Source organism: Peromyscus maniculatus, chromosome 8, assembly GCF_049852395.1.
Source record: "Peromyscus maniculatus bairdii isolate BWxNUB_F1_BW_parent chromosome 8, HU_Pman_BW_mat_3.1, whole genome shotgun sequence".
NCBI classification, from domain to species: domain Eukaryota; kingdom Metazoa; phylum Chordata; class Mammalia; order Rodentia; family Cricetidae; genus Peromyscus; species Peromyscus maniculatus.
In genome coordinates, this window is record NC_134859.1 from 41792313 (window position 1) to 41815179 (window position 22867).

The window sequence follows — 22867 nt, forward strand, 5'->3', positions numbered from 1 at the left end:
ATCAGCATTGTTCACCAGACGTCTCTTAGCACCTTCCATATGCTAGGTGACATGAGAGAAATAAATTACCATGTGCCCTGACCCCCAAAAGCCTGTGCCGGGCAGGAGCCCACACAGCGCCCTGGGACTTCGAGTGAGCATTATCTCTGGATGCTGCTTTGGGAAGTGCTTCAGGCATGAATATAATTCCCTAGGACAGAGACACAAAACAGGGTGCTCGGAGCTGAGGGACGTGCAAGAATAAAGGAACAAGGTGAGAAAACTCTGTGGAGCCGAATCAGCAGAGTGGAGTATGAGACCGGGGGAGACGGGACTGGAGGGATGAGAATAGTGAGCCCCCGACAAGACTGAGAGGCCTGGATCGTCACCCCGTGAACTGTGATAGCAGAATGAGAGGCCAGAAGACTCCTGCCTATCAGATTAATTCCTCATAGAAGCTTCTAGAAGGAGCCAAAAATCTCAAAGTTCTTACCCTAGTTTAAATACCCAGTGTTGGCTTGGAGTCATGGTGTGTGTGTGTGTGTGTGTGTGTGTGTGTGTGTGTGTGTGTGTGTGCGCGCGCGCGCTTGGGGTTATGCAAACACATGTATGCCCCTGCACGTGGAGGTCAGACGTCGATTCTAGGCGTCTTCAGAGTCTCTCCCTAAACCTGGGCTCACCAGTTTGCCGAGACTGGCTGGCCAGGGAACTCGGCGGGAGGGGGGGGGTATCCTCTTGACTCTACCTCCCCAGTGCTGGGATTCTAGATACACACCACCATGGACAGCTTTTAACATGGGTGCTGGGGATCAGAATCCAAGCCCTCATGACAGGACAAGTCACCTCCTCATCCCTGGCATTGTTTTCCTTTTAATTATTTTTTTAACTGGGGCGGGTGGCGGTGTACACATGCCACAGCATGCACGTGGAGTTCAGGGGACAACTTGCAGAAGTCACTTCTCCTTCTGCCGTGTGGGTGCCGGAGCTGGAACCCGGGTGTCAGGCTTAGCAGCAAGCACCCTTACTCCCTCAGCCATTTTGCCCGCCCTTTTCTCTTTTGGTGAGGAGCTGATGGATGGTGGAGAAGTGCTTAGAAATCTCTGGCATGTGCTCTGCTTTTTCTTTCTGTGAACTGTGCAAGGAAGTCCCCCAGGAGGCACTTTTGTCCTTTAGCAAATGAGAAACCGACGGGCCAACACGTCGCTGGAATGGACGTTTTCCTTCTCATTTCTTGATAACACCGTGAGTGATCGGCCTGGAAGCCTGCATCCTACATGAAGCGTGTGTCACTCCTAGACATCTGTCAGGTGACATGATTTAAAAGCAGCCACCAAGAGCCCAGGACTAGACCCAGCCAGGAGCCTGATTCCCTGGATAGGCTGCAGCTGGAGAAGGCCTCAGCCGATTGGTGGGGAGTCGCTTTCAGAAAACAGGGCATAATTAACTCCATCAAGGTGGCTTTCTGAGTCTTGTTACTCGTTGTCTGACTATTAAATAGATTTATGCCCCTGCCCACCTGCTGAAAAGAGACCGAGGCATTTAGCTGAAATTAAAAATGCAGGCAAGGCTGTCTGTCTAGGTAATAGGAATTCTCTCAATAGGTGACTCATCTTGCGTGGCATAGGGACAGGCAGTTCGTTTGTGTGATGAAGAGCTTTCCAGCCCTGGGAGCTGGCTGGAAGATGCCACAGCTTGAGGAAGGAGCGTAATCCATTCTTGAAACCACCAAAGGCATGTTCAGGCCAGAGACCTGTGCATAGAGGAGTGGGGCCATTTGTAATGTAATGGCAAAGAAAACGTTTGGGGAAGTTATACACATGTCCAGCCATGCGATCTCAGGCCATTATAAAGTTCAGGTTAAACCTGCGCCATGGACCAGCAGGCGCCTCACTGAAGGAGGGATGGCGTTGAATTCCCGAGACCCTGTTGCGTTAGTTACTCCTGCCGTACTGAGACAAAATACCTCACAAAAGCAAGTTAAAGGAGAAAAGGCTTATTTTAGCTCATGGTTTGGGGGTACAGTCTGTCATGGCAGGGTGATCCTAGAGGCAGAAGCTGGAGCCGGCTGCTCGTACTGCGTCCACTGTCAAGAAGCAGGGAGTGGTGCATGCTGGTGCTCAGCTCACTTGGTCCTTTTTACTCAGGCCAGGAACCCAGGCATGGGTTGGCGCCACACACCTTTAGGGTGGGTCCTCTCATCTCCGTTAACCTAACCTAGAAATGCCCTCACAGACCGGCCCAGAGCTTGTCTCCTGGGCAGCTGCAGACCCTGTCAGGTTGGCAGTCAGTTTCAGCCATCACAACCACTCATAAACTCCGCGGGTGCCAGGCCCACCCTGAGTCTGTTCCCATAGGTACCAGCTGTGGTTAGCTCTTGTGCAGTGGGGTCTTCCAGTCTTCCAGGAGCCCCGGGATGAGCTGGGACTCGGTGGGTTCACAATGGAGTCAGCTGTCCCTGTGCCCACTGGCTTCTGCTCAAGGGTTCACTCTGTGTTAACCCTAGAATCTAAGACTAATTGATGACCCCAGTGGCTCTCAGGTCCTCAAAGATCACGTGTGCCCAGGAGTATCATGGAGGACTCGAGGCTGCACCAAGCCCTGGATGGAAGAGGCCACAGAGAGGGTTGTCATTGCCGACTCCAGGGCAACCACCAGCAGCCTCCTCTGGATCCCCCTTCCCTCCCCTGCCATACAACAAGGGGCTGTCTGCTGACCCGCTGGCTCTCTTCTTTCTCCCCTCATCTCTGAATTTCCCTCCAGGAACAACCAGCACAATTTCACCCCAACTTCTCTTCCTATTTTCTTATCCCCGGCCATTGCCACCTGCCATCCAAAACCCCGTCCAGACCCAGGTGAGGTTCTTGCTGAGGAGACTCAGTGGTCGGAACAGCCTCCATCTTCTCCTTGACTCATCCAAGAATCCATGGATTGCAGGGGCGCATTGTGTGCCTTGGCCTGACTCCACCAGAGGTTGTTTACGGTGTGTGTGTGTGTGTGTGTGTGTGTGTGTGTGTGTATGTGTTTCTAATGCGAAGGCTGGGAGCATGGCTCAGTTGGTTAAGTGTTCGCCATGTAAGTATGAGAACCTGTGTTCAATACCCAGAACCCATGTTTTAAAAAAAAAGATTTAGGGGCATACACCTGTAATCCCAGCACCGAGGAAGCAGAGATATGCAGGTCACTGGGGTTCACAAGGCAATGAGAGACCCTGTCTGTGGGAAACAAGGTAGCTGACTCCTGAGGAACAACAGATGCATAGGTGTGTGTGCACAACACAGACAGACAGACAGACAGACAGACAGACAGACACACACACACACACACACACACACACACACACACACACACACCATTCACTGATTAAAATATACAGCAGACTATGACAGTTACAAGGACAGTAGTTCCTCTGTATCCTTGGTAGCTGGGCTCTCGGAGCCCCGTGGATACCAAAATCTGCAGATGCTCAATTCCCTGACAACAAGATGGCGTAGCCTTTGCCTAGAACCTGCGCCTATCCCCCCATCTCCAGCAAATCTTCTCTGCATTGTTGGGGGCTAGAGAGACGGCTCAGTGGGTAAAGCTGCACGCTGCCAGGTCTAAGGACCAGAGTTTAACCCCCAGGACTTACATGGTGGAAGGAGGAAACTGGCTCCTGCAAGTTGTCCTCTGACCTACACATGTGTGCCGCAGCATATACACACATATGCAAATATACATGCACATGTGCACACACACACACACACAAATGTAATTTTTTAAATTACCCCTACGTTGTTTATCATATACAGTGCACTGGACACTGTGTGAGTAGTTATGAAGCCTCATTGTAGTGTTACCCTGTGTTGGGCTTTATCCTTTCTTGTTCAGGGGACAATGACAAGAAAAGCAAGTCTGTGACATGATCAGTACAGGTACAATTGACTTTCCTAGTATTTTTTTTTTTTTTTTTTTTTTTTTGGTTTTTCGAGACAGGGTTTCTCTGTGTAGCTTTGCGCCTTTCCTGGGACTCACTTGGTAGCCCAGGCTGGCCTCGAACTCACAGAGATCCGCCTGCCTCTGCCTCCCGAGTGCTGGGATTAAAGGCGTGCACCACCACCGCCCGGCTGACTTTCCTAGTATTTTCCACACACGGTTGAACAAGATTCTATCGCCCATGGATTCAGAGCACCGACTATGCAAATGCTTGGCCTCATCTCTTTCCCCCGGTCCTCAACCCAAACGTTTATACACTGAAACTCTTGTTATTTTGTTTTTTTCTCTGTAATGCCACAGTTGTGACATTATGTGGAAATTTTCGAAAAGTGGTCATCTTAAGCCGACTGTGTGATTTCTAAATCTTGAGACTTTTAAAAGGCAGCCTGTGAACCAGCTGTTACATAAAGAGACATGGAGCCATAATTAAAGGGGGTCCAGCCAGATGTTCTGCCCGCTTCCCACAGCCCTGTGGTGGTCTTGACGTCTCTCACTGGCCTGGATCTCACCAATTAGGCTAAGCTGACCAGTCAGAAAGCTTTAGGGATCCTCCCGTCTCTACCTTCCCAGCTGTGGTATTACAAGCCCCTGCCACCACATCCAGCTTTCTTAAATAGATCCTGGGGATTGAACTCAGGTCCTTGTGCTTGCAAAGTATGCACTTCACAGACTGAGACATCTCCCAGCGCCTCCTTCCCCAAGGGCTGTCTTGATTAATCTTAGCAGAGTTCTTCAGAAAGAACCTTTGCTAAGCCACAGCTGGCTCCCCATTTTCAGCCATGCAAGCAAGGGCTGGGTTTACAATGCTGCAGATCCTGACCGCCGCTACACGGAGACTCTTATGGGCAGATGTGGGCCTCTGTAGGCGGACTTTTCTTTCCCGCCCACCAGTTCCCAAATAACCAACAAGGAGACTCAATATTAATTATAAATGCTCAGCCAATAGCTCAGCCTTATTACTAACTAGGTCTTACAACTTAAATTAATCCATTTCGCCAGGCGGTGGTGGCATATGCATTTAATCCCAGCACTTGGGAGGCAGAGGCAGGCAGATCTTTGTGAGTTCGAGGCCAGCCTGGTCTACAGAGGGAGTTCCAGGACAGCCAAGACTACACAGAGAAACCTTGTCTAGAAAAAACAAACAAACAAACAAAAATTTAACCCATTTCTATTAATCTACATTCTGCCACGTGGAGTTACCTCTCTTTCATCTCACGCCTCTCATTTCCTCTCCGTGTCTTGATGGCAACTTCTCTGACTCCGCCCTTCTTCCCAGTGTCCTTAGTCTGGTTTGCCTGCCTAACCTTATCCTGTCCAGCTAGCTATTGGCCAGTCAGCTTCTTTATTAAGCCCATCACGGCGTAATTTATACACTGTGAAGGAATATTCCACAGGCCTCTGGTCAATGCAGAGCTCTGTTGCTTCTCTCTGAAGTCCCTCTGCGTCTTCCCGGGGGGGGGGGGGGGGGTGTCACTTACTGTTCCCATGCGGCAACTGATGCTCCCGTGTATTACCACTTGTCAGAGCAAATGAAAACCTTGGCTTGGGGTTGGGCAACTGGAGACTGACACCCATCAGGCAGGGTGGATCAAGCAACTGAGAGAGGAAGAAGCAGTTCGGTCACATGGTTCACGATGCCTGACACCAGCCTGATTGCTGGCCATCAACTCCAGCTGGCCGAATGCAGCTTCTTGTAGAACTCTGCTGATCCTCAATTTCCCTCTATGGGATACAAGAGGGTCATCAGTGACCACCTTCTGGAGTCTTGTGAATGAAATGACCCAAGTACATAGCAGCATATCATCCAGGGCTTTGGCACGCAGAAGGCTTGTGGCCATAAAGGTCAGGGTCCATGGTCTGGCTGTGTTGGCACACGCCTTTAGTTCCAGCACTCAGGAGGCAGAGGCAGTTGGATCTCTGTGAGTTTGAGGCCAGCCTGGTCCACAGAGCAAGTTCCAGGACAGCCAGGGCTACACAGAGAAACCCTGTCTTGAAAAACCAAAAAAGAGAAAAGAAAAAGATGAGTGTTCACCGCTCCTAAAAAGATTTCCTTGGGTAAGAAATACCTTCCTATCAAAACAGGATGAAGTAGGACAGCTTCAGGTGCCACAGACCCTCCTCTCCCTCCAAAGTGATCACTGATGCCTCGGAGCACTCTGCAGTTGACAAGTAGACACCTCCATCTCTAAAGACGAGCGGCAGGACAACAGGAAAATCCAGCAGAGCCAGGATATCACCTGACCCAGAACACCCATAAGTACACAAAAGGCAGCGCGCTCTGGGGGCTCCGGGTGGCATGAGTTCCAGCTAGAGAGTGCTTGTTTTCTATCTCTGTGTCCAACCAAGTCAAGGGGCACGGAGCCTCTTCATCCCTGGTGTGTTTCTGCTCAGAGGCAACAGGCACTTCGCATGTTGATTGTGTTAGCATGTTGATTGGACCGGGAAGTTTCTCAATGCCACACTCCCCAGAGGAAGCCACGGAGAAATGAGCAGTGACATGCAGAGGCCTCCTGCTTGATGCTGGGCACGAGGACACCTGATGAGCAGAGAGTCCACACAGCCTACCTCACCAAGCTTGTGGTTCAGAGATCTGAGCCGAAGGGAGTGGAAGATGAGTTCCAGGGCATGCCCGCCAGCTGACATGGGTACCCACTCCGCTCACAGAGGTAGAAAAAGGCTTCTAGGGCTGGGGGATGGGCTCAGCTGTTAGGGTGTTTGCCAGCCAGTCTAGCCAATCAGTGAGCTCCAGGTTTGGTGTCAGACTTTATGTCAAAAATAAAGTGGAGAGTGAGAGAAGATGCCCCACCTCTGCCATTGGCCAGCTGCACACAGGAACGTGTACACACACACACACACACACACACACACACACACACGTAAATAAATGTAATTTTTTAAAAAGTTAATAAAATTTGGAAATAAAGGGGAGGGATGGGGGCATGGAAAGCAGGCAAACCATCTCCAGCAGCCCACACATGTGGCTGAGGGCGCTGTCTTTGCTCATCCAGCCCCAGATTCCGTCTCATGGCTGGTAACACATCAAGGTCTGCCTCCACCATCCCCCGGCATTCTCCGTGGGACCAATCTCTCTCTAATAGGCCTCCAGCCACCGATTTCAAGCCCACCCTCACCCAGTGTTGTCTGCACCTGAACTGAGTCGATCTGCAGGGACTATGTTTCCAAACAGTGCCGCGGCCACAGGAATCGAGAGATTCAGTTCAAATCAGCAGCCCTTCTGAGCTCAGCTCCCGGGAGATACATTCGTAGAATCCAAGAGCAAGGGGCTACCAAGATGGCCTAGCATGTAAAGTGGCTGCTATGACATCTGAAAAACTGTGCACTCACTAGAACCCACATGATGGAAGGAGAGAACCTTCCGCCCTCTGAACTGAGAGCGGGGGGGGGGGGTGGGGGGGGGTGGGGGGTGGGTGGCCTCAAGTTCCCTGCACTCGGACCTCACCCGCTGAGAAACTTGGGATGAGACCTTTCTTCCCCACGGGCCTCAGTTTTGTCTCCTCTGACACCAGAATCAATGGCGTCTGTCCAGTCCCCTAATGTGGATCTTGAGGAGGGGATGCAAGGAGACAATTCAATCTCTCCTGAGTGAGCTTGAGTCCAGGGTCACGTGATCAACCTGCACGCATTCTTGGGAGGGGATGGAGACTGTGGTGCTGAAAATCAAGTGTTCTTCTTCATGAGTTCCCTAGCAACACAGACCCCATAAGCTTCAGGACCTCAGGCTGGACCACAAGGAAATAAACGTGACCATTCCCTCACTGGAAGCCCACACTGTGTGCTCCCACACAGTAGGGGGCAGTGGAGATGGCGCTCTATACATCCCAAGTGTGGACACACACACACACACACACACACACACAGCGAGCCTCAGGCCGAGGGACAGGTGTGGGCAGTGGAAGGCATCCTGTGACTCTAGAAGGAATCCTGACCTGGGAGATAGCCCTACCGTGTCTCCCTACTGTGTGAATCCGGTAAAGCCATTAACTTCTCCAGCCCTCTCACCCCTTAATAAAATGGGGTAGAAGTGAGTGCTGGGGTGTGCGTCATAGGGATCAGGTGAGAGGTGAGATCAGTCTATGGACATGGTGTCCCAATTTGTAACTGGCTGTTGAGCAAATTACGTCTCTGAACATCTTCTATCAACAGGAACACTCGATATTCTTGTGTTGTGGGTGTCTGAGGTAAGGCATGTGAAGTGGGGAGACCTGTGCGCGAGCCAGGCTCGGCAGGTGTCCCCTGTAATTGTCACCATGGTGACCATCATCGTCCTCATTTGCCGTTCCTTTTAGCTCCAAATCCTGTGACCTTCTGCGCTGTCCCCGGCGCAAGGAGACTGGTAAAATAAGGCAGCCCTGCTTTGAGTAAACACACCTTCTCATAAGGACAGGAGGCCAGTAATTGCCCCTAAATAATCGCTCCAACTTTACCACAAGCTGTCGAAAGGCCCTAATTGGCCAATCAGTAACAACTGCAGCCATCTGCATTAGGGTGATTTAGTGATGGGGGGCTCTGTGCATGTGAGGACCGTGATGATTACACAGCGGAGGTGATATTTCTCCCTCCATGGGAGCACTGGTGTGCGGCGCCCGATAATCTCACTCGCGGCTAACAACCCACTGGTTGAATGCAGGCCAGAAGCAGCAGCGCCGAGCAGAGACGTGGGGGTTTCCTCTTTTCCTTGGGGAGACTGTGCCTGCAGGCACAGCTGCCCACCAGAGCTTGGCCGCGCCTCCTGCTCGGGGGGTCTCACTGCCTGAGTGCAGACTGGACCGGGAGTGCATACTGGCTGCCCAGCTTCGCTCTGTGTGTGAACATAATCTCTCACTTGCTCCGCTTTCACAACACCAGGCAGCACGCCCTGACGCACCCTCTCCATCCTGAAGAAGTCTTAAGTCTCCGTGACCCACACCCCAAGAATGGTTGGTTGTAAATGGTACCTGGGGAGACATTTGCGGTTCCACAGGATCCCAGCAGGGGGAGGTGCCTCTTAGCTGTACTCTCTCCTCCCTCAGCTAGCTTCCCAGAACACCTGTTCTGACTGACCTGACCTCCCCTAGGGAGGCAAAACCGAAACAAAAGCTAGGCTTGACTCTATTTTTATAGGTCATTGTTTCTTGTTGATTCACTGTTGGTTGTAAACGGTGCCGATTGTACATTTATGGGTTAATATAAAATTATCTTTAAAAAAAAACAAGTATGGGGGGGTTGGGGGGACTGGAAAGATGGCTCAGAGGTTAAAAACACTGGCTGCTCTTCCAGAGGTCCTGAGTTCAAGTCCCAGCAACCACATGGTAGCTCACAACTATCTGTAATGAGATCTAGTCCCCCCTTCTGGCTTGCAGGCATATATGTAGGCAGAATACTGTATACATAATAAATAAATAAAGCTATGAACTCTGAACTTTAGAAAGAAAAAAAAACAAGTATGGGGGCTGCGGAGATGGCTCAGTGGTAAGAGTGCTTGCTATGCAGGATTGAGGACCTGAGTTCAAATCCCCAGCACTCATGGAAAAAGCCAAGCATGGCTGTGCATGTTTGTAACCCCAGCCTTGGGGGGTGGAGGCAGGTGGATCCTTATGCCATGTTGGTCAGTATGCATGCGTGCGTGCATTGTGTGTGCACTCGTGTACGAGGCACAAGTGTGTCAGGCGTGAAAGTCGAAGGACAATTTGTGGGAATCTGTTCTTCCCTTCTCCCGAGTGGCCCCAGGGATTGAACTCAGGTTGTCAGGCTTTGTGGCAATCACCTTTACCCACTGAGCCATCTCTGCAGCCCTCGCGCTGTCTTAACTACTGCAACTGTGAGTTGTCGATGAAGAGGTGAAGAAACACGAGTTCCGACATTTTCTAGAAGACTCCACTACTCTACATCCTTGGTTGCCGCATAAACTTTAAGAGCGGCTTGTTGACTGTTACCTCTGCAAAGAAAGCACTGTGATTTTAATGGCGTAAAGTCCGTGTCACGAGGAACCATTGCTGTCTACACCCTTGGTCCCAGAACAAGGGATGTCTTCCCATCCGTCTTGGTGTTTTGAGTTTTCCAACCACGTTTTGTATTTTGTTTCATTATTCTGAGACAGGGTTTCTCTGTGTAGCCCCAGCTGCCCTGGAACTCTCTGTAGACCAGGCTTACCTTGAACTCAAAGAGATCCTCCTGCCTCTGCCTCACAAGTGCTGGGATCAAAGCTGTGCGCCACCATGCCTGGCTAATGTTTTGTATTTTTGAGATGGTACTTATTCTTCTTTTATTGATATGTGAATGGTATTTTTTTTATTTTTAATTCTATTTCCCAGCTGATACACACACATCCCATGGACTCTTAAATTAACACTGAGCTGTATCCCAAGTCCTTCTTAAGTTAAGTGCATTTGTTCTGGCTTCTCTGAGAATGTGTGGGATTCTCTGTGTGGAGGCTTATGTCATCTTCAGATACAGACAATACCGTTATCTTTTTACTTGGGTCTTTGTGCTTTTAGATTTTTTTTTTAACCAGTTGCACTGGCTGGGAAATCTGTCCTAACAAATGAGGGCGGTGAACACACATGGTTTTCCTGACTGAAGAGAAGCATCAGCTATCACTAACTGTGGCATAAGCTACATGGTTTTTTTCATTTTTGTCTTTGGATTTTTTTTTTAAAGCCGTCCTAGGTTTTCATAAAATCCCACACCCTAATGAACATCAAGAGAACCCAACAGGAAGGCTGGGATTTATTTATTTTTATTTTATAAGTATGAATGTTTGCTCAATATATGTATATGCACCACGTGCGTGCAGTGCCCGTGGAGGCCAGAAGAGGGCACTGGTTCCCCGGTACAGGTTTGAGCCTCTATGTGGGTGCAGTTGGCCACTGATTTGGGTCCTCTGCAAGAGCAGTAAGTGTTCTTAACCCCCGAGCCATCTCTCCAACCCCTTTTTATTACATTCTTTCTAATAGTATCCTGTGTCTACAGCCATACCACCTTGAACTCACCCACTTGCATCTGATCTTGGAAGCTAAGCAGGGTCAGGCGTGGCTAGTACTTGGATGGGAGACTGCCCGGAAATATCAGGTGCTGGAGGCTTTCAAAAAAATAATAATAACTTTATGTGTGGGGGGGGGAGGGAAATGGCAGCACACACATGCCACAGGCTGGCAAGTGTGGCTCTCAGAGGACAACTTGAGGGAGGGAGTCTCCTTCCGCCGTGTGTATCCCAGAGCTTGTCCCAGGTCATCAGACTTGATGGCAAGTGTCTTTACCAGATGAGTCATCTTACTGGCCTGAAAGAAAATCTCCAATACTTACTCAGGACAACTTCTCCAGGAATAGTAGGGCAAACGTCCAGCCCGTGGTAGAGTGAGCAAACAAGAGAAGCTGTCGTGTGTTGTAGAGTCTGTCTGCTCCAGGTTCGGGGAGATGGTGGATAGAAATGTCATCAGCACGGTGTCTCTCAGTGTGGTTCGTGGTGCCACCCACATCCAGGGTGGGTCCTTCCTTCGTTTACTCCTCTCTGGAAACGCCCTCGCAGACACGCCCAGAGCTGTGTCTCCTAGGTGATGCCGAATCTAACCAGCACTCCCTCTGACTTATTTACAGGCCGCCTGCCGCCTCGGTCGCTCCCTGCACCCCTTCTCCTCACCTTGTTTTTCGGCCCAGGACTTAAGCTAAAGCACCTTTGCGGGTCATCCCTGAGCCAATCACAAGGGATGGAGTGCCGTGATTGGCTAGGCCTGAGCCACATGCTCCTCCCACTCACTCCAGGGGAAGGCGGTCAGCCTACCCAAGTCGGATGGACATAGGAGGAGGGTCAGTCTCCTCAGGAAACCACACTCTTTCTATCAGGAGATGAAGGGAATAGACACTAGAGACAGGCATAAGCAGCTGCCTGTGCCCCGCCCCCTTGCCTGTGAAGTCTCTCTGTGTTCCAGCCCTGGCGCGTGACTGGACCTCTTTGAGCCTCAGTTTCCCCATCGGTAGATGTTGGCCCCTGCCCGGCTCGGCTCTATCTGAGGCCCTCGAGGCAGCGAACTGGGAATTAGTGTCCTCACTGTGCTGGGTGACGGAGTGATTCCCACACAGCCGCTCTGACCCACCTCGCCCCCTCTGTCTCCTCACAGAGCATCTGAAGAAGCCCCTGGAGGACTACATGGCCCTTTTCCCCAGCGTGAGGATTCTCCGGACCAAGAAACGGGAAGGCCTGATCAGGACCCGAATGCTGGGGGCTTCGGCAGCCACCGGGGACGTCATCACGTTCTTAGACTCGCACTGTGAAGCCAACGTCAACTGGCTCCCGCCTTTGCTCGGTGAGGAGTGGGATGACCTGGAGTGGGTGTGCGGCCTGTCACCCCGCGGTGACACTGGGACTTCCGCTTGCCTGATAGCACCCAGCAGAGCTCCAGGCTCCAGAAGAGGCTCAGGAGTTCAGGCCTGTCCCCTGGTTTCATAGAGTAGAAAACGTTAAGCGCCAGTGACCAGATGACTTTCCTCGGATGGTCTTAGGTCTGTTGGCGAGCAAGCCAAAGCTGTCTACCATTGAGAGCTAAATGATAGAGCCTGGAGGATACGGCTCGGGTGGTAGAGCACTTGTTTAGGATGCATGAGGCTCTGGGTTTGATCCCCAGTGTTCCGCAGCATAGAGGAAGCATGATGACACACACCTGTCGCCCTAGCACTTGGGAGGTGGAAGCAGAGGGATCAGAAGTTCAAAGTCATCTTCAGCTAAAGGCTGAGTCTAAGGCCAGACTGGGATTCATGAGACCCGGTCTTAAACCAAAGAACCATTTGTCTTGATGTCAGATGAAAGTACTTATTGCTTAGCACCAACAGTGTGAGCCGGGCAGGTTGCAGAAAAAGACCCCCCAGGCCTCACAAAGGTTGCACGAGATTGAACTGGTCTCTTTTGTAGCCAAAGAAACTAAAGTGGAGATGCTGGGTGGCTTGCTTGTCCCCTGGGGCAACTGATGTCAAAGTCGCCAGCGTCTGTTCTTTCCCACAATTCCACACTGCTTCCCAGGCCCCCTTCCTCTCCGAGGCCCGGGGGGGAGGCACGATCCAGGAGCCTTCCTTTCGCGGAAGCCTGTGGGTAGAGCGTGGGCGTGAGGGACTCCTCGTGGAGGAAGGCCGGGTTAGGAGTTCTGAGTTCCACTCGGATGGAGACAGTAAGCAGGTACTGCCAGGCAGACACTTAAGTCAGGTGTCCTGTCAGGACTGAGAGACGTGGCAAGACAGGGCCAGGGCAGGCTGTGAGGTCACCACCCTCAAGAGAAAAGTGAACTTCTCAAAGGGTAGGCTGTCCGTCTCAGCGGACAAATCCCCACGCAGCACACTTCTCCAAAAGACCTGTGCTGCCCCCGCCAGACACTCCACCCCAGACATGCTGATTATGGTGGTCACAGAGGGCGTCACTTGCTGTTGAGGCAGCTACCAAGTGCCACCTGCTCCAACAACCACAGCACAGCCAATGCCACCGTGCGGGTGAGGACTGAAAGCCAGCCCCATACAGCCCCCCAGGACGACCCAGCTGTTCTTGTTTTCCTGAGCACATCACGGAGAACTTACTGGATCGCGCACTTCTGACAGTTGGGCCCAGGATCTCAGGAGGCTGAGAGAAAGACCATAATTTCTGGCAAATTGTGTATTTAATTAAACCAAGCAATGGCCTACACCTGCCTTTCATTACCGAAGGAGAGAACGAAAAGGCCTGGGCCTCAGCGTCCAGCACATTTGCAGTCCAAGAGGAGCAGCCGTGTGGAGGGTCCTTTCGTGAGAATGAAGTGGTGGACCGCTGAGTCGAGCTTGTCTAAACAGCCCTTAACTCTGTTTCTATGGAAATGGATGAGGGCTGTTTTCGTCCTCGGCAGAAGGAAGACACATCCCCTCTCACTCGCCGCCCCCCCTCGAGTAGAAACACAAGAATCTCCATGTGGATCCCAGCGTGGCTTTTGTCTGTGAATCCATTAACACCTCCTAGCTCGGCTGGCTCTGCCCTCATTAATGGTTAGACACGGAGCCTGAGGACTCAGCCCGGTGGGAAACCTGCTCGGAGTCATCACCTCCTTTTTCTTCATCATTATCCTCATCCCCGAGGCCTTGAGAGTCCCTCTGAGTTTAGGCCAAGTCTGTACTTGGATGTGACTTACACAGTCCAGCAGGCAGGCTCGGCATTCTTACCTACATTTTTGCTTGTGACAGAAGGGACAGGGGTACTCAAGCTCATAATGGCTCCTGTGAGTGTCGTGCGGTATCTGTCACAGTCATGGAAAAATAGGGAATACTGGCATGTCAGTCTTCAGAGACCCTGGGGGTAGGGCATTTCATCCTCCTGTGGTCAACAAAGAAACCAAAACTCCAAGACATCAGCCAGCCATGTCCAAAGCTGCACTATGAAGGGGTGACATCAGGATGTAAACCTGGTGTCCAGTTCCTAAACAAGTTCAATGACACGGGCCACTGCCATCCAGCAGGGTCAGCTGTCAGACATCCTTGGCCCCAAGCATCTACGGAAGTGAAGTCACCTCAGAGGTCTTAAATAATTAGGATAGGGGCCCTTCTCTAGATCTTTCCCTCAAGGCCCCTAAGCATCATGAAGACGCGTTCCCACCCAAGGGAGCTTGCCCACAGGCAGATCCAAGCCATGTGCCAGGGATTCTGACTCAGCGGGTCAGGAGAACAATGTGGGGGTGAAACTTACCCCAAGTGCATCTAGCACTAATCATACTACTGTCCATTTGGGGATATATGCTGCAAGTGGCATTTCTGTGTGTGTGTGTGTGTGTGTGTGTGTGTGTGTGTGTGTGTGTGTGTGTGTAAATCTGTGTGTGTATGTGTATGAATCTGTGTGTGTGTATGAATCTGTGTGTGTGTGAATCTGTGTGTGTGTGAATCTGTGTGTGTAAATCTGTGTGTGTGTGTGAATGTGTGTGTGTATGTGTGTATGTGTGTATGTTGAGGCTCTTGCATGCTAGACAAATGCTCTACCACTAAGGTACATCTCCAGCCTCTGCAACCGTTTAAACCACGTGTCACAGTTGGAACTGCGGTGGCCATCTCAATCTAGTACACACCTGCACACGTAGTGGGACTAAACCATGCATCCTGACATCATTTGGCCCGAACAGAATCTGCTGTCTCGTGAAGTGAGGTTAATGGTCACTGTTCTCCAGGCTTGCATGCATGTATGCACGCGCGCGCGCGCGCACACACACACACACACACACACACACACACACACACACAATTTCACCACTCATCTTCCCACCTACTTAGGCCATGCCTTCAGATTAGAAAACAGGCACAGTGTTTTGGGAGAAGTGCTGTATGGCTTGATGAAATGTGGGCCCTGCCCTTCTCTAGCCCTCCAGGGCCCACATTGCAAGTCTTGAACATGAACCTTGACCCCCTCCTCCCCCGAGCAGCAAGCTCCCCGGCATAGCCCATCTGCCCCTCGTAGCAGATCATTGACCCCACAGTGGTCCCCTCGAAGCAGACAGAGCTTTCTGTGGGAACAATAGAGGGTAGATCAAACCAGCACTGGAATCCTGTTTGTAGACTGGGCAGAGTGAATCAGTCAGCTCCTCCCACGTTTGAAAGGGACCGTGACATAGACTGGGTCAAGACCCCATTTGCTGTCTTGAATCACTCAACCTATAGCATTCCATGGGGTGGCACTCTCTGCCTGCATACCTTCTGGCTTGGCGACCCAGAACCCAAGGGATGTCTGCTCCCTTTTGCATAGCTTAGGCTGTTTAAAAACTCAAGCCGAATTGTCTTACTGCTGATCACAGCCGTGGGTGCCCATGAGCAGTTGGGACAGACAGACGGACACTAGGGGACCTGGCTGCTTTTGGCCGTGAGTCACGATCAGGATTTTGCAACAAGAAGTGAGGCAAGCCAGAATAGGGGTCCTCATAGAAGAAAATTAGTGTATGCCAACAGCAGAGCCATACATCCACAGCCCCATAATTTGAAATTTTCAAATACTGTGTTATCCAAGCCTTTTAACAACCTCTGAGGCAGACCCTCCCACCCGATCTCACAGAAGAGACCCTAGGGCTTGGAGTTGTTGTCTGAGGAAGTGCCTCCTGTGGTACTGGGTCTGGAAGGAAGCCATAGTCCTTCTTACAAAAGCCTGCGGACTCCAAGCACATGCCTGTGATCCCAGCACTTGGGAGAAGGAGGACTTCAAGGCCAGCCTTGGCTACATCGTAAATTGAAGTAGAGTCAAGAGAATCATTTCCCAGGTCATCCTTAGCTACATAGTGAGTTCCAGGCCAGCCTGGGCTACGTGAGACCCTGTGTAAGGGAAAAAACACACAAACAAACCCTGCAATGTTCTTCCTCTCTGTGGCTCCTACGCAGCTGTTAAAGATGATCATCCCGGGAACTGTTCACGGTAAGTGCCCTATAGACAGGAGCTGCCCTCCACTGCCGCATCCACTAACTGGCATCTCTCCACCACCTCAGACCGCATTGCTCGGAACCGAAAGACCATCGTGTGCCCAATGATCGACGTCATCGACCACGATGACTTCCGGTATGAGACACAGGCCGGGGACGCCATGCGGGGTGCCTTCGACTGGGAGATGTATTACAAGCGGATCCCCATCCCTCCAGAGCTGCAGAAGGCTGACCCCAGTGACCCATTTGAGTAAGTACCACTGGCCTAGGCTCCTAGTGGCAGTGACCCAGGGCCCCTCCCAAAGCACTGGGCGTCTTCACTTCTCCTCATGTCCAGAGCAGAGGGTCCACGGTCCTGAGCCCACTCAGAACTGAGCACCAATTCTCTAACCGCTAAAATTATCTAATTCTCTCACACCCCACACTTCATCCCAAATCTCGGCTGTCCCCCACGTACAGCACCTCTCTTTGCAGCAGCAAATCCTAAGCCACCCAGGGGTGATATCGCCTCGGTAACACAGCAGGAATCGAGAGCAGAGGCTGTGTGTGTGTGTGTGTGTGTGTGTGTGTGTCTTTTCTTAAACAGGGTCTCATGCAGCCCACTGACCCTTGCCTACTGTATCACCACAGCTCATTCATGAGGGAAGCCGGGTGGATGGTCAGCGATTTGAACCCGTGGCTTAGAGGCAGGGTCAGAAGCTAGCCGTGAACAGCCGGTAGCTCAGAAGCCTCCCACGAGTTAACCAGGGACCGCTGCCGTTTGCAGGGGTAAAGTCGGGGTGGCAACGGTGGGCTCCACCCGCTTGGAAGGCCGAGGTGGGAAGGATACCGGAGTACTTGCAGGACAGGCTGTGGTGTGTTGTGCCCTCAGTTAACGTCCCAGGCGTCCCCCCCCTTGTACGAAGGTCCCCTCCACCTGCCACAAAGAAGGCTCAGGAGGCACATGGTCAGTCCACCTTGTCACATCTGTCACGACCATCTCTGCCGTGAGTCCTGGAGCCAAGCGGGGGGCGTGAAGGCCCCCCCCCCCCCAGCACGTTGGTTTGGAGGTTTGGATTTTTCTACCCTCAGACCGGGGCACAGGCATCCATCCCGATAGGTTTTCACACACAGCAGACGTTGGGCAGCTTCTGCTGGGTGCTGCCCTGTGTGAGGCACCGTGGTGTCCTCTGGAACCTGTCACGTCAGTCACACCCTCACTCCCTCACCCCTCTGAGTGTCCGTGCCTTGCCTGGTGTAGCTCCCTTCTCCCCTGAGGTGTTTTCCCTCAGCAAACCTCCTCAGCACCTTTTCCTCTGAGCATCCTTCCTTATCCCCTCTCCCTGCCCCCTCACTCCCAGGACCAGAAGCAGACACAGTCTTTCTCTTCCTTAGTGTTCTTGCCTGTAGTCCCCAGAGGCCTGTCCCATCCTCCATCTGTCTCCCGGGTCCCTCTGGGCTGAGGTGACTGCTCTGCCACACTGCTGTCCCCCGAAGGACGGTGGTTTGTCTCCTGGTCCCTCCAGTACCTGCCTCGCGAGTGGCATTCAGTGATAAACCAATGAATGAATGAATGAGTGGAGTTCATCCTTCCTCCCGGAGTAACTGGGAGGATTGAGCTGGCGTCTGTGGACAGCACAGCCGAGCGAGTGAGCGTCGGCTGAGCTCAGTCACGGAGAACCCTCAAAGGAGCCAGCTCCAAAGCAGATGCCTCGGCCCTGGCCCAGAGGCTGCTGCTTCCATAGGCCGGGCGAGGTCCCAGCAAGCTGTGTTATTTTTTTTCAGTCTCTCTGGAAGGTTCTGCTGCACATTCATGCTGAAGACATCTGGTTCAGACCCCCGCAGCTAAGGGGAAGGCTGGTGACAGATGTCTGTGCTGCAGCTGTGAGATCTGGTGCCACAAATGTCACTTCCCAGACACCCTCAGGTGTTAATCCCATCAAGGGACTGGGGATCCGTTAGGTTAGAATACAGTGGTCAGGTCCCCACCCCTGAGGCCTTGGAGTCCCCAGCAGACAAGCTGAGTTTCTGGGGACACCGTTGGCTAGGAAGCAGGGCTTCTGACCACGTGTCCTCAGACCACGCCCCTTCTCTGACAGGTCACCCGTGATGGCTGGAGGGCTGTTTGCTGTGGACCGGAAGTGGTTCTGGGAGCTGGGCGGATATGACCCTGGCTTGGAGATCTGGGGAGGGGAGCAGTATGAGATCTCCTTCAAGGTGAGTCTGCTCTCCCACGTGCAGCTGCTGTGGCTTCTCTGCTCCCAGGGTGGAGGAGTCGGGAGCTGGCTAGCCACTCCCTGAGGTAGGGGGCAGTAGGAGGGTGGAAGCGACCTTCAAGCTTACACACACACACACACACACACACACACACACACACACCGCACGCACGCGCGCACGCACGCACGCACGCGCGCACACACACACACACACACACACGCGCACACACACACACACGCACACACACACGCACACACGAGCCCAGGGCCTGGGACAGTTAATTGAGAAGACTAGACAGTGCTTAGCACAGAGCCTGGACCACAGCCAGAGATTAGTAGCTGACAGACATTTGCTAAAGACGACGTCCGTCAATATTTACTGTCGCCTCTGGGTCAGCCTGGAGCCAGCAAGCTGCCTGACAGTGACTGTGAAGGAGTTACTAGTTAAGCAACTAGTTTACCACTAGTAATAGGAGTGTACATTCTCCTCTGTATCTGGGCCCCAGGAGAAGGCAGCTCTGCCCCTGTGAGGGAAAGAATAGCTTATCCTATACTCGTGTGGTCCGTCAGGACCAGTATCAAGGGCTGGGGAGATGGCTGAGGAGTAAAGACACTCACTGCAAAGCCAGGTGACCCGAGTTCCACCCCCAGAACCCGCACGGTGGACAGAGAGAACCCTTTCCCACAAGTTGCCCTCTATATACGTGCTGTGGCATTCATATGCACATGTGTGCATGCACACACACTCACACACAGACACAAACCGGCATCCCACATAACCATAACCAGCCCCTGTGACTGACAAGTACCCAACCCAGGAGGGACAACCAGCGCCATTACTGGTTTGAGCATCATACTTCAGTGCAGTGGTCTGATGGCAAACGCTGGTGAGGGACCTCAGGGCTGGGTGGTCCGAGTCAGGTCCTAGTTCTGACTTCCGGCAGCAGCTATGTGGTCTTGGACCGGGATGTCTCCCCTCACTGAGCCTTAATTTCAGCTTCCATAAAACGAGGCTAGTGGTTATGTGGCTCTCAGTGTTGTTGAGAATTAATGAGACCATGCTTGCTAGGAGCTAGTTAGTAAGAGTCCTAAAGAACGTTATTGCTATCAAGATGTCGGTATCATCTACAGAACTGGCTGCACAGTTCAGACCTGGGGAGTACAAACAGCTTCCTAGAATTCCGCCCAAACATTTCTCTGCCATGATAAAGCCGTCTGTGTCTCTGTTAACCTCCAGGTCTTTGGTGCTCTGCCCTTTGAGAGGACCAGCCTCCCAGATAAAACTAATGTTGGTATCAAGGGGTAACGCCCAAGAGTATCTAGCAAAAATAATTGCCACCAACTAAGTTGGGGCACGTGCCCTGTAACAGCTCACCTCCAGCTCTGTTGGAGCTAACAGGATGCCACGCCAGCCCTTCCCATGTGTCGGACTGTATAATCCTCGCAGCCACCTGTGAGGGCGATGCCACTGTGAGACCCGCCTCATGGGGGCAAGTAGGACTCAGAATACTCAGTCTGCAGCGACGGGGCCACCAGGGCCGGACCCCAAGCTTGCCAGATCCAAAGTCCCTGTATTAGCCTATTGAGAAAAAAAAAAAAACCAACTGAGAGGAAAACGAGCCTAAAAATATCAGTTGCGCTTCCTCACCCTCGCTTCCGGTTTTGCCTCTTCCTGGGGTCGTGCCTGTTTTACTTGGCTGTTCCTTGGGCTCTCAGTGAGTAGAACGCAGTCAGAAGTAGCAAATAAGGGACCCGAGATGTGGCTGGGTGGGTGAGAGCACTGCTCCTGCAGAGGATCCGAGTTCAAAACCCAGCATTCACCTTGGGCAGCCCATAACCCTTCTCTCCTAACGCCAGCTCCAAAGGATCAGACACCCCCTTGTGGCCTCTGCAGGTACTGACTCTCTCATGTACAAACCCACACTCGGACACATACGTAACTTTTTAAAACGAAAATAAATAGTTTTTTAAAGGAAAAATAAATAGCCTATGAGTCTCTCTCCCCAGATGCCCTTGGCCTGTTGGTGGCCCCACCCCCATCCCCCAGTGGACATGCTCCCTCAGGCTGTATCTAAGCTCATCACATAGTTTAATAAGCGATGATGTCTGCCTTGAGTCCAGGTTTTGTGAGTTGTAGCACAGAGGTCTTGTCTGTGGGGTCAGTCAGTCTCCCTAGCCCATGTCATCTAGTTAGACAAACGCTACATTCCATGGGTGCAGTGAAGTCACGGATCGGTCCACCCAACATCGATTGATGACGTAGTAGTCTTCCAGGTTTGTCCCCAGAAAGAAACCCATCCGAACTGTGAAGGGTTGCTAGGTAATCAACCGCAGTAGATCCTGGATGCTTTTGTGTCTCACTCACTGCCGCTTCCCCAGCACCTGAAGGGCCGCCTGGCATGGAGGATGCTGCATGCCTATCTGTGGCTAGAGCTATGTGACCCGGAGCAGCTGTGTCACTGGCCAGAGCCGCTTCCGGGTCCCCCGGCAACTCATCCAAAAAAAGCTGCTGCCGTGGAGAACAGTGGAGAGTTATTGACAAAGGGATCTCTGAACCCAAAAAGATTTCATTTTGTTCCCTGTGTTTCAAAGACCCATGTAATGTCACTCATCAGGCAACCACAGCGGCAGAACAAACGGTGGTTTTGTTGGGTTGATTTTTTTTTTCCTCCACTCGGTTTATTTACAAAAGACTCGGTAATGAAGCCACATTGGAGTGTCAGGAAGGAGGCTGGCTGCAATCCCATCTGATCCAATTATGTCGGGCACTCTCTGGGGGAAATGAGCTGATGTAATGAGCGGGTCTGGGGAGGGGGGCATTCTTCCTTCAACTCTCTCTCTCCCGGCCAGCCAGCGACAGCCCACCTGTCCTGCCTGTGTTCCAGGCCCGAGGCAGGCCTGTCCATCTGCTGTGGTGTCTCTTTGAACACAGGGTTCTGTGTCGGCCAGGGCTTGGCCTCTCCCAAGGGCCAGATTCCCTTTACTGAGACCCCATCCTTCATAGTGACAGAAAAGACGCTAGCCTGAAAGACACAAAGTGTACTTCCAGAAGTTATGACGGATCTCTCTGTGCCATTGGGCCTAACAGATTAATAATCCAGCTCTGATTCCACGCCAGGCCTGTTTCTCCTCATGGAAGAACCCCAACCAGACCCATTCCAGGGCTGAAGACGTAGCTCGGTGTTACAGGACTTTCTCAGCAAGTGTGAGCTCCTGCCACAGAATAAGTGAATAATTAAATCTGTGCCACCATTGATGAATTGGTTGGACATGGTGGCACCCAACTGTAATCCCAGCACTCAGAGGCTGAGGCAGGAGGGGTGTGGTGAGTCAAAGGCTAAGTTGGGCTACATAATTAACTTCCCTGTGTTGAAAGAAAAGAAGCGGGCTGAAGAGGTGACTCAGTGGTTAAGAGCACTGATTGCTCTTCTGGAGGACCTGAGTTCAATTCCCAGTAACCACATAGTGACTCACAACCATTGTAGTGAGATCTGGTGCCCTCTTCTGGCCTGCAAGGGCACATGCAGGCAGAATACTGTAATATATATATATACAGTATATATGGAAGAAAAGAAGCAAAGGAAAAGTAAAGGAAAGGGAAAAAAAGCAAGGAGCTGGAGATGTAGCTCACTTGGTAGAGAGTGATTGCCCAACATGTGCAAGGCTCTAGGTTCGATCCCCAACATAACCTAGCTTGGTGGTGCATTGCCTGTGATCCTAAGCACTAGGAAGCAGGAGAATCAGGAGTTCAAGGTTAGCTTGGGCTGCATGAGACTTTGCCTCAAAATAAAAGTTGCAGTCTGAAATGTTTGGAATGGTCACTGACCCCTTCTTTCTGCTACTCCTGTCCTCAACAGCCTTCTGTCTCCCAGAGGTCATTGTGTCAGAGTCCCCTGCTTGGAGCGTGGCATCTTGTCAGCTCTTGAAGCTGGTTAAGTACTGGGTTCTGTAGCTCAGCACACACACACACACACACACACACACACACACACACACACACACACACACACCACCTCTTCTCTCTATGCCTCCCCGTTCCCCTCTGACCCCATCATTCAATGGGACCCTTCTACCAGTAGCCCAGACGGAAAACAATGTAAAGGCCAAGCTTGAGGGACTGACAGTTCCCTGGTAGGGACCCTCCCCCACTCCGGGTCCACTTGCTCAGTCTACTATGGCTCCCTCTCCAGGGCTGTCTCCTACAGCTCCCCAGCAGCCTGTGGGAACCTATAGGAAGCGCCTTGAGGGTCCTTAGCCTGACGGCTGTGAGTCTGCCCCAGGGCCAGCTGCAGCCCTGGCCCTCCTGGAGCCAGCGGGTGGTGGCTGGA

General features: G+C 52.0%; 1 protein-coding gene and 1 pseudogene across 3 annotated transcripts in view; both read left to right on the plus strand.

Annotated features, from left to right (window-relative positions):
• The window catches only part of Galnt10 (polypeptide N-acetylgalactosaminyltransferase 10), a 147730-nt gene that overhangs the window by 109548 nt on the left and 15315 nt on the right, over positions 1-22867 (plus strand). For all 3 annotated transcript variants that reach the window (XM_042284034.2, XM_042284036.2, XM_076542384.1), the window contains exons 5-7: positions 12066-12251; positions 16411-16594; positions 18423-18540. In XM_042284034.2, the coding sequence (XP_042139968.1) occupies positions 12066-12251; positions 16411-16594; positions 18423-18540 (488 nt within the window). The remainder of the gene's footprint in view (positions 1-12065; positions 12252-16410; positions 16595-18422; positions 18541-22867) is intronic.
• On the plus strand, positions 10913-11031 carry LOC121831962 (5S ribosomal RNA; annotated as a pseudogene).